The 11,482-nt window shown below is 41.5% G+C and overlaps 1 protein-coding gene across 1 annotated transcript; it reads right to left on the reverse strand.

Annotated features, from left to right (window-relative positions):
* Window positions 1-733: 733 nt before the first annotated feature.
* On the reverse strand, window positions 734-7,094 carry SEM1 (SEM1 26S proteasome subunit). The gene is made up of 3 exons (XM_075049677.1): window positions 6,917-7,094; window positions 2,861-2,954; window positions 734-927 (listed from the first exon to the last, which is right to left on the reverse strand). The coding sequence occupies exons 1-3, from the start codon at window positions 6,990-6,992 to the stop codon at window positions 885-887; spliced, it is 213 nt and encodes a 70-aa protein (XP_074905778.1). The 5' UTR covers window positions 6,993-7,094; the 3' UTR covers window positions 734-884.
* Between the last annotated feature and the right edge of the window lie 4,388 nt (window positions 7,095-11,482).

Consider the following 11,482-nt stretch of genomic DNA (forward strand, 5'->3'; position numbering starts at 1 on the left):
GGGAGGATTCATGGAATTGGTAATAGGTTTTGTAGTTTCCACCTTCTATTTTCTAGTTGAGAGAGTAATCTAATCCAGTCACTACTGCTGTATCTATATGGCAACTATTCGTTGGTCTCCACGAAATGAGTTGGAAGTTTGATTTCCGTTCTCAGCGGGCATGTTTGTATGATACAGAACTGCTGTAACTGGCAAATTGGTGGCAATTTCAGCAGAGATGCCTAGGCTTAAATAAGCATAAGAACAGAACTTTCACCTCTAGAGAGGTCTCCTCTTTAACAGGCTTAAGAAATGACAGACCAAGATTGGAGAGCTTGGATTTCTGCTGCTCTAAGTTGCACTTTAAATTGGGTTTTATCTTTGGAGTCTATCAAACTGGCACCCATATGAAATTACTATCAAAAATAAAACAAGTCATTATGAAATAAAATCTTGAGGCAAAATAAGCTTTATCACTCCTCAAAACTCTCTTCTACCTTTGCTGCATTTTAATTGGAATACATTAATATTTTATTTCTTTTTGACATCTCCACTTTCCCTATGACAGAAACATTCACTAGTCTTCATTCGGTAAAGCTTATTTAGTTCCCTATGACGGGAGCTGGTGCAATACCATCAGCCACTGATAGATCACCAGTAGCATTCTAGGCAAGTCCATGAATTCTGTCACACAGGCACGTCAGAACTGAAATACAAGTTAGCAGGTTAGTAGAGGCTGAACATATGACTAGGCTAAGATTAAAAACTTTATTTTTTTATACAAAACAATAATAAATCCAAGCAGATAATGAACTAAGTGTGTCTTCTCATTTTCCACTTTTTCTTCTTTTGTCAATATAGTCTATCCACAGTTCAATGTTAAACCACTCCATATTCAGCAAAAACTACGAGGTTTCCATCTTGTATCCATGTTTTTCTAATTCAGCTCTGTATAGAGAAAAAGTAAGGTATATTAAAACATACAAATATTGTTAGACATTTGCATTTTCACAAATTCAATATACTGCACAATATACAGTCATTTTAGAAACAATATGATCATGTTGCAACTGCTTTTTGGTTCATACCAATAACCTTAACCTCACTTACTCTATAGTTCTTCAATTTCAGCTTAGTGTCTTAGAACACTAAAAGTGACTTCTAAGTGAAAAATTCAAATACTTATTTTAATCACAGTTATTGTCCTCTGACCCACTGTGGCCCCAGTCCAACTATATGGCACAAAGCAGCACGTGTGAGCCTGCAACAACTCCAGACACATTAGAAAAAATAAAATATTGTCTTATATCAGTTATTCTCAAGATTTCCTTAAACCAAATGAGCTCACTAATCTGAGCAATTTAAATGCACACACTTCCAAAATAATTTTAATTTTTCTTTGTTCATTTTAAATAAAAATACCAGACTGCACTACTTTTAAATCTTAGTGCACTACTCCTTCCAGCGAACAATTCTGAGGGAAAAGGATTGCTTTGCTCCCCTTAGTTGTGGCCAGGACAGCCAGTCAGCAACCGCAAATGTTATCTCTCCTGCCCTGCCCCCCACTTTGCTTCTCACCTGCCTCAAAACACCCCAGCCAGAACTACATCCTGTTTTATCTCCTAGTGTTAGCATACATGTAGATACAGTAGTCCAAATCTCGAAAAATATTTTAGGTTAGTTTACATACTTAGTAGTGTAATTTTATAAGTGGAGGACTGCAGCATCTTCTTTTTAAAAATTAAATAGAAACATGCTGCAACCAAGCAACATTACAAACTATCATTTCACACTGGTATACAGTCACCAATACTGCAGGCTACAGTTAAGGCACAGTTACTGAAGGTTTGTCAAGATCAACTATGTTTATCAAGAATTACGCTATCCCTTGAAAGACTGCTTTGCTAGGTATCAACTTCTTTTCCAATATTACAGTTTAACTGTGTTTCAAACTTGTAAGAAACAACTATACCAACAGACTATTTTTGTATCTTCCATATAAAGATTTTACTTCACCTGAGTAAAACAAGGGAGATCAGCCCAGGAACTGTTCAACCAGGCTGTATTACAGAGAGTTTGCTCCTCATGCAACATACTGAGGGATTAATAAAATGTGACTCTCTATTGAAGCTTGAAACAATTTAAGTTATAATTATGCATCAGTAAAGGATTAACTGAAACTACAAGTGACAAAGAGGATTAAACAACTGGATTGGAGGTACCCAAATTGCTATCACTCTTTTTAAAGCATGTGATGAACAATTACTTTGCTATTGTTGCTCATAAACAGCACGCTCACCACACACAAGAAGGGACTCTTAACATTAATATAGATAACTGAATTCTAAAAATTTGTCCATTTGGACAAAGAACAGCAATGCTATTTGAAGGTATAGAAAAAAATTTTTAATGCACTTTGCATACCACGTAACATAGAAGAGATAATCTTGGATCCCTTGCCATTAGTCTTTGCAGTACAATTCAGAATTTTCACATATATGCAGAAAAGTCCTTAGAAAAGGATTTATTCATGTTAAATTGAAAAATTGTCAACTGTATCACCATTTGCAGAGATCTTTGTACTGTTTAAGTTGCATAGAACAGCAAACGCCTGAACACGTCGATGACGTTAGGCATATTTCCAGGCTCACAGTACAATTAAGATGGAAGTGCTCATCAGTACTTCACTGTGCTATAATCCCTCAAGTCTGGCTCTGAAAGGCTTTAGACAGAAAAGCACAAAGTAGACCTTTCATTTGTTTCAGTTTCAGATCTCTCTTTGTTAAAGTAAGCAGATTTGAAACTTTCAGAAATTAACTAAACAATGTCATTCTAAACATTTTAGCCATCTTCTAGAACAGAAATTTAAAAATAAAATTACCTTAACTGATTGGAGAAATCATCTTCTACATTGTCATCATCCCAATTGTCTTCCCAGACGTGTGCATCTTCATCTTCGTCTAAACCAGTCCAATCTAAAGACAAAAGAGAGGTCTAAATATTGCATGCTGCGTTGCTTTGGTACCATGTCTTACTAACAGATTAGTTCAGCCTCTGGGCAAGGTACTTCTGCAGGTAATAAATTTTTCTAACAGAACAGTCTGGATCATATTTAAGTGTTTATAAGACCAAAAAGCACAGAAAGATCTAAAAAATACCTCACAATTTCTTGCATTAAAAAAATGCAACTTGGTAAAAACAAAAAAATCATTACACACTTCACATCATGGCTTGCAGGATTACACATTCATAAAGAGACATTTTGCATACAAACAGACAAGTTGCAGCACCATTGTAAAAAGAAAACAGTACTGAGTACTTGACTCCTAAAAGCTCTACAACAGGTTTGCAATTCCAGGTTTGTATTTAAATACTTTTTTCTGATTGAAAAAGTAAATATGCATCAAATGCTTTTGCCAAAACACATACACACAGATCCTCAGTTCACTCAGATCAGCTGCAGAGAGCCTGCGGATAAATGCCGAAAACCTATCTGTGATGCAGAAGCAAAGGCAAATTGAGAGGCATCTGCAAACAGCAGTTACTGCCCGTAACCAGCTACTTCTGGATTCTCAAAACAGCAGAAGCTGTTTCCTTACAGAAGCAAGACACTAAATGTCCATTTGCCAATGTAATTTTTATTTTTCCTATAATAAAGTAATCTGGCACCGCTGACAAATTACTGATCACCCACCTAATGCTTCATTATAAAAAAAAAAAAAAGATAAAACTACCTACCTAGTTTAGAAAAATGACAAAAATGAAAAATCAGGAAGGCTCAGAATCACTATATAAATACAAGTCAGTTTACTTCACTGGGGAACACAAATTTATCAGTTTTCTTCTACTGACAGACACCAAGTTTTTCTAAGGTTACCAAAATAAGAAGCACCCCAATCTTCACACTTGTGACCTTGTATTTCTCAAAGTCTATTAGTATATTTAAAGAGATAACACTATTCCTCCCCTTACAATTCAGTAAGCCATCTGCTGCCCATCCAGAGAAAGCTTCAAGAACTAAGGTCCAAACTAACATTATGATGAAGTATGAAAAGAAGCTAGTAGGGTGAAAGATTAAAAACTAATTCACTGTGAACAACTAACTTTATAAGAATGAAGGTTGGTCCTTGCATTTTCTCCTCCTTTTTCTAACATTGACAGGCAAAAAAATTAATATTTGAGATTAACCAGGACAGGAAAATCCATTTGTAACTGATTAAAGACACATATGTAGAAGGCATTACAATTAAACTTCCCTACTCAAATAAATTACATAATGGGAAAAGATGAAAGAGCATAGAAAACCTACTGGTCCTAAGGACAGCAAAAGAAGAAACTAGGAAGAAAAGGTGAAAAAAAAAATCCAGTATAAAAAAAAGCATTATTTTAATTTAGTCATACTGCTAGCTGCTCAAAGGGAAGGATTTTGGTTTAGTACTATCTGCAATAAGCTTTGCCTATTTATATGCAATGGATATTGGGGGGGGGGGGGGGGGAGATGTCAAAATAAAAGCTTTACCACTCACATCATTTATCTGGATTTCAAAGATTAAAAAAATAAAGTTCAAAACAGTTTAAAAAGAACACAGAGTCAAACTTTTCATCCACTAATGTGGAAGTAGCTCAGGCAGATCTACAAATTTGAGAAAAGTCATATTAACTAGTATCCAGCACAACAAACAGCAGCTTCAGTCATAAGTGGTCAGTGGGGGGGGGGAACTGCAAAAACATGCTCCAAATTGCACTGAGCGAAGAAGAGTCAAAAAAGCCCATGTTATCTTCCACACTGAGGGGAAGAGAGTGAAAGTAAAGCTTAAATTATATTCTCATCACTGTAGCTACAAGATTCTACAGTATCTGTAACTTGACACTATACACCAGAATTGCATACTAAAGTGATTATTCCCAGCTACATTATATGCCTATGACTAAGTAAAAAATAATAAAGCATTATCTGGGATTGAAAGCATTAAGAACATTTGGGAGCCTGCTACCATTAAGTATTACTAATATACATCAAAATTACAAAATCAATTTTTATAAACTTGTCATGGCTGGACTCAAAAAAAAATTTAATATACTGATCACTGACTGCCATAGTTTGCACTCGGGAAAGGAAAACAAAAAACAGGTTTTAGAGTAGAGGATAAAAAAAACTAAAATCGTATCATTTTACACATTACATTTTGCATTCTGAAGAGCACTGTACAAAAAGTTTGTAAGTGACCAATTCACATACACTTGAATCTATCATGCTACACTTCAAATAAAGTATCCTATAAAAATAGGACACATCTGCTTTCGAGACAAAAACTTGATTTGATAAATCATTTGAAGAAAAATTTTAAGTCTGAATAAAAGAAATTCCCCAAAAGCTAGTGTTTTTATCCCTTAACATAAGTTTACATTATCTAATTTCCTTTGGAGAAAACTGGATAATAGAATGCAAAGTTTTTCTGCTGCATAGAAAGTGATGTTTTAAATTTAAAGAACAACAATTTGGCATGGGTTTGAGCACACAGGTATGATGATTCTTTCCTAAGCACTGAAGATAACATTCGAAGTGGGCTGAACATTCTTTATAACATCTCAAAATTATTATCTCTTTTGAAGATTTAAATGGGCCTCTTTAGAGGTTCTTATTTTTTGCAAGATAGATCAGCAAGAAGCCTGATTGTTGCCCCTCTTTAATAAATCTCTCTTCTACCCAGAAAGTTTGCACGGTACTTGGTTTTAGTAGTACAACTAGATTCAAGTAGAATTATTTTCACCTTCTGTAACAGCAACTCAGTGTTCTGTCCAATCCAAGGTTCAGAAGCATGCTTCAAAGACTTCCTTCATCCCTACTGCAAATACTTTATTTACATTAAATAAGATAAACATTTTTTTGCTTGTTTAGGAAACACATATGGAAAAGAAGGGCTAGTCTTCTCAGTTTAGTTTAGCTATCATCTCAACTATGTTAACTTTTTTTGTTGATAAGTGCAAAAATACTATTTTTACTGGTACTGAAGGATTCAGAACATCTAAGGCTCGTAAGGCCAGAAAAAAAAAGAAGTCACATATAATGAAGACATTATGAGGAAAAAAAAACACCCTGACACTTCATCCACCATGTTTTATATCATTTCTTGTTATCCACAGCTCGAGACAATTTCCAGAATGAAGGACATGGAGAAAACCACCATGCCCTAACAGGAATCTCTTCAAGATTATAGCTGTAAAAGGACACGGAGTTGTTTTATTGAAGTCCAGATTTAATTTCCTCATTCAATATATCTGTACCTACGAAACGCAAGCCAACATGTAAATAAATATTTGTGCCTCAAAAGGTACGGAGATTCAGAATAACTACAGAGCCCATTACTTCCTTTTCCCACTTCTTCCCACCTTCCACTCCGCCCCTCCTCCCGCCTCTCCCTAGCGATTCTCACCCCGAGAGCTGAGGTGCGGCAAGTTTCTCACGCACTTGCTGCCAGACCCCTCGCACAATGACACAGCACTTCCAGTGCCGTGTGCCCGACACCGTGAAACCAGCACAGCTGGCCACAGGCAGCACGTTCGTGCCCGACCCCGACTCTGACGGGGCTGCAGCCCCGCACCTCTGACCGGGGCGGGAGGGGGGGGCAGGGACCGGCGGGGCACCGGAAAGCTGCCTCCGTACCGCCGAAGCGGTGCATGCGGAGACGCATCGCGCCGCCGTGGAGCCCCCGAGGGCTGCTCTGCAGGCAGGGACCCGCTGACAAACCGCGCCCCAGCCCCGCCGCCCCGCTCCCGCTCGCCGGAGCCCGAGCGCTCCTTCCCCGACTCGGCCGACCAGCCCGGCCCGGGCCGCGGCCTACAGGCGGAACTACTACTACTACTACTACTACTACTGCTGCTGCTGCTGCCGCCGCCGCCGCCTCTCTTCCCGTCCCCTCCCCGCCCCGCCCGGCACCTTCTGCCGGGAACTCCTCAAACTCGTCGTCCTCCTCCAGGAGCCCCAGGTCCACCGGCTGCTTCTTCTCCGACATGCTCGGCCTGCCGCCCCAGCACCGCGTCCCGCCGCCCGCGGAGACTGATGGGATACCGCCGCCGGCCGCCACCGCGCCTGCGCCCTGCCGGCAGCCGGCTGCCGCGCGCCCGCCTCGCCCCGCCCCCGGCCCCGCCCCCGCGCCCCCGCCTCCCGCTGACAGAGCCGCCTGACAGCCGCCCCCCCCCCCCCACGCCCCGCCGCTCCCCGCCTCCCCCGGGCTTCCCGCCGGCCCGGCCCGGCCCGGCTCGGCTCGGCTCGGCTCGCCCTGCCCCGCGCCGCCTCCCCGCCTCTCGCTGGGGTTCCCCTCAGGGCGGCCTCCCTGGCGCCGGCCGCCCGCCGGGCCTGGCTGCCCGCCGGCACTCGCGCTGTACCCCAGCGCCCGGGCTGCTGGGCGGCTCCGGCTGCGGCCCCGCCGCGGCCCCCCTTGACCCGCGGGGCGCGGTGAGGGAGCAGGTGCCGGGGGGCTGGGAAGAGAGGAGGCCGTAAACCGGGATGTGGGCCCGCCGCCGCCTGGGCGTGCTTCCCACCCCCCGCAGCGGGTCCCGCGGCTGCCGAACCGGAGGGTCACCGGCCGGGTCTGGCGGCAGCGAGGTGGCTCGGTCCGGAGCGAGCTCGGGCTCCCCGGAGCTGGCTGGCGCGCCGCGCGGGCCGAAGCCGAGAAGAGGGACCCTGCGTGGAAAGCATCAAACGCATGTTCAGTGCTGTGGGTAGAATGAATCTGTCCACTGCGACGTTAGGCTGCGTTACGCAAGCCGCTGCCGCTACTGAACACATCTGTTCTCTTTATGTTTGTTCGTTATTGATTTATATTCAGGCAAAACCTATCAAGTATCAGCCTTCTGTCCTTCTAATCCATAACCTGGGGAGGGGGTGGGGTGGAGGGGTGTTCTTCTGGCGTTTTAACATACTGTTTCAAAACCTACATCTAATTTACTATCTTTTTAATTCCTTGTCCAGCACATCAGAGGAACAAGGAAGCAGCTTGAAAGGGAGATTATGACTAAACTATCCACTAAGAGTTAGGATGTTACATGAAAAACAGAAATACCTTGGTTTTAAATATTCTAAAGTGTATCATTTCACTTAATTCGCATTCTGTTCATGATTTAAACAAAGGCAAAGTTCAACACTTACTAGCCTGAACAAGTTTGTGCGTGTGGCGGCTCCGATGGCTTCTCTCTAGGCAATCACCTTATAACAGTACTGCCAGTTTTTTGGAGGCGTTGGGGTTTTTTCCCTCGCTCTGTGAGAAACTGATTCACGAGACAATGACTTGCATAGCTGGGTTATACTGTGTCCTAGATTTAAAGTCAGGGAAACAATGAAAAAAAAAATAATGGTGTGGGAATTCATATATAGTTCAGTTTCAACCCAGTATAGGCATGTTCTGGCATGCAGCCACAGTTAAGGCAAGGTGGGAAATGAGCCCTTCTGCAGACAAAAGGTCTAACTGAGCGGTCACATTTTATTTTTATGTGACGGAAGGACTGACTGACGTGATTGTGAAAATTAGGAAGACTCCGGTTTAATAAATCAATATGTGGAATCTAGTTATAACTTGGCTGGGATTTTTAGCAAGCCATGCATTTTGGAATAATAGATATCCTGCTCTATCCAGAGAGTACAAGATAAAGTCACAAAGTGGATAGGGGTCTGCCGTATCAAAAGTTTGCGAAGATCCCTGATCATTCAGTTACTAAGGCCCATATTCAACCCCTCTAGTTTTTGCCTTACCTAGAAGTAAACTATGGAGTTCGCAGCAGTTTGGGGAATACTGAGATGCTCAACTGCACCTAGATTATCTAAGAAAAAATGTAGCTTGAAAACTCCTATGGACAAGTAGCTTCAAGTAGCCCTGGAACAGGAAGCAGCTTGAACTTGTTTTGAAGACTTCACCTACATATCTGCTGTGGAGAAAAGATACAGCAGTCCTTTCCACCCCCTTTTCTCCTCCTTCTCTGCCAAGCTGCTGGTTACGAAGCTCTGGAGTGCCAGCAGAGAGAAGAATTTGTATTTCCCTAGGGGATATGGCCAGCCACTGCACAGGGAAACAAGGAAAATCAAGGACTCCTGAAGCAGTGTCTTACTTATGTAGGAACTGACCACAGCCAGTCTCAGATCTGAGACTTCCTTTGCATTTCCCGTCTGTGGAGCTGAGTATTCCCATATCTCCAGTAAGCCAAATTTAATGTTATGTTGTCACAGAAGTCTATAGTGTCAAATTCTCCTCCTTTTTTTATAAATCTCAATTTTTTTGATGGTTCTTTTAAATTTGTGATTTCTGGAGGTTTTGTTTAAATAAGAAGCTTAGCTCTTGTTTAAAAAGCAGAAAAATAAGTTTCTAGCCCAAGCAATTTGAAATGAGCTTGAAAATATGAACAAAAAGTATTTCAGATTTACCTATTTTACTTGTAAGATTTCTCCAAATAATGGATTTTAAAATAAAAGCTTTTTAAACCCAATACCACAGGTTTTGGAATCCTGGAATTTACCTTATCTAGCCTTTCTAGCAGACGAATGCATGGATGCAGACCTCACTGTAATTCCCCAAACCCTTTTAACTCTCTGCTAGTAAGATCTCCAAGGGCATAGGTATCTGCCATGCCGTGTTTCTCTCATCAAGGTATGTCCATCCTATGTGGGCCGAAGGACCTGATCTGTGAGGCATTCTCCAAGCCAGCCCACTAGACCTTCCAGGAAGAGGTGCCCTGTGGGCAAGGGGACAAGCTTGCCTTCAAATCTCCACTGTGTCCAAATTGGTTTTGACCTGATGTCAAAGCCAAGTGCCACAACCACCAGGCTGTTTGCTGGTTATTTGGAGGTTGGTCGTTTTCTCTCTTCCAAAGTATATTCAGGTATTTTCGCTCACGGTGGAGCAGATTGGACAAGTAAATAACTCAGTTTGCAACACCAAATAGCCTACCAAAGAGAAGTTCTCCTGGCAGTTGGTTGATGTGGCTGACATACCATATCCCCAGTGTATGCTCTTAACCACCAGACTATACAGTAAACAAGTAGAAAGAACTTATCCTCCCACAGGTAGTTGTTAGAAAACACTGATTTTAGTGCCAGTCTTGTGACTGTGATTTCTTAGCAGAGGCATGATCTTAAATCATACTTTCTTAAGGTTTCTTACTGACATCTTTAGGCATCTTCCTACTCCGTCTGTAGGCTTTGCATATCCCATACCTTACTACCCCCAGGAAGCATGTAAGGAACTTACTTACATTTCTCCACTGAGAAAAGACATCTTCAAATTCCACAAAGCATCACAGTATCTAAAAATTTGGTGATGCAGTTTATAATACTCAAGCCTTTTGGTGGGCCTAGCTCCATTGACTAGTCTTAATTCTTTACAGAAAAGAGCATAAGGATTCAGCTGTCCAGAATAGATTTTCCAGTGTGAAAAGGTATTTGAAAGGTTACAGGAGAGTGTCCAAGCCCCAAGTATGATTGGAGTTTGATAGTTTCTAGATGGACCAACAAGAATAAGAGTTGCCTTTCAGCATCTGCCCTATGCAATCAGAGTGGGAAAAGGCCACTGATACATAATCAGAACATACTGCTATTGATTTTTTTTCATCCTTCCCGTGTTGCAGTCCCAAGACTGGTGGCAATCTTTACAGTCACCAAGCCTGTATCTCACATGGGCTGAGGATACACAGAGCAAGGAATAGTTTTGATCTTATTAGGGAAAGCACTTCCTACATTCCCAAAACAGCATAAGAGATCTGCTTTCTTGGAGCTGCAGCCCCTGCACAGCACATCAGCTACGTGTTGAATAGATTGGTCTTCCAGGGCCAACAGCCTGACATCACTGGGGGCTTCAGCAGAGAGGTCTCCATGGAAATTAAAGGAAAAAATTCCTATAGATTTTAGCAGTTTGCAATATGATCGTCTCTATTAAAACCTTAACTTAAATATACTCTTAACTGGTGGCATGTTTGAAATAATTGAACAAGACAATCCTGAGTAACTCATCAGTCCATCTATTATTCTTTACAGAGCTGCACAGCAGCTATTTACTCAATATGATTTAATTTTTTTATTCAGCATGTTTTATGCATTAGTATCAGAAAAGCCTGTCTTTCTCTTGGCAAATGTTACTGCAAGTTGTCTAGCAGGGAGGTGAGATTATGTAGATTTATTTATTCAGAGTGTAATTTGCATAAATAAAAAATGGAAATTGAGCATTTTTTCTGAATTAGAGCCTTTTTTTTTTCTTCAAGGGGAAACAAAAATGTGTGTAGTACACTAGTTCAGATTTCATGATATTTTTAGGCGACTATTAGTCATTTCGATGCCTGGGCCCGTTTTCTTTGACTTGGACACTTTAATGGCTGAAAGCATGTTCTGAGGAAAAGATTAAGAAGAGGAAATAGAACAGATTGGAAATGAACTTGCTTATAGGGAGTTAAAGGTGTCCTGTTGAAAAAAAATCTGAGACCCATGTTGAGGATTTTAGACACCCTGGGTAAACGGTTGGTT

This window comes from Buteo buteo, chromosome 2 (genome assembly GCF_964188355.1).
Source record: "Buteo buteo chromosome 2, bButBut1.hap1.1, whole genome shotgun sequence".
Taxonomy (NCBI): Eukaryota; Metazoa; Chordata; class Aves; order Accipitriformes; family Accipitridae; genus Buteo; species Buteo buteo.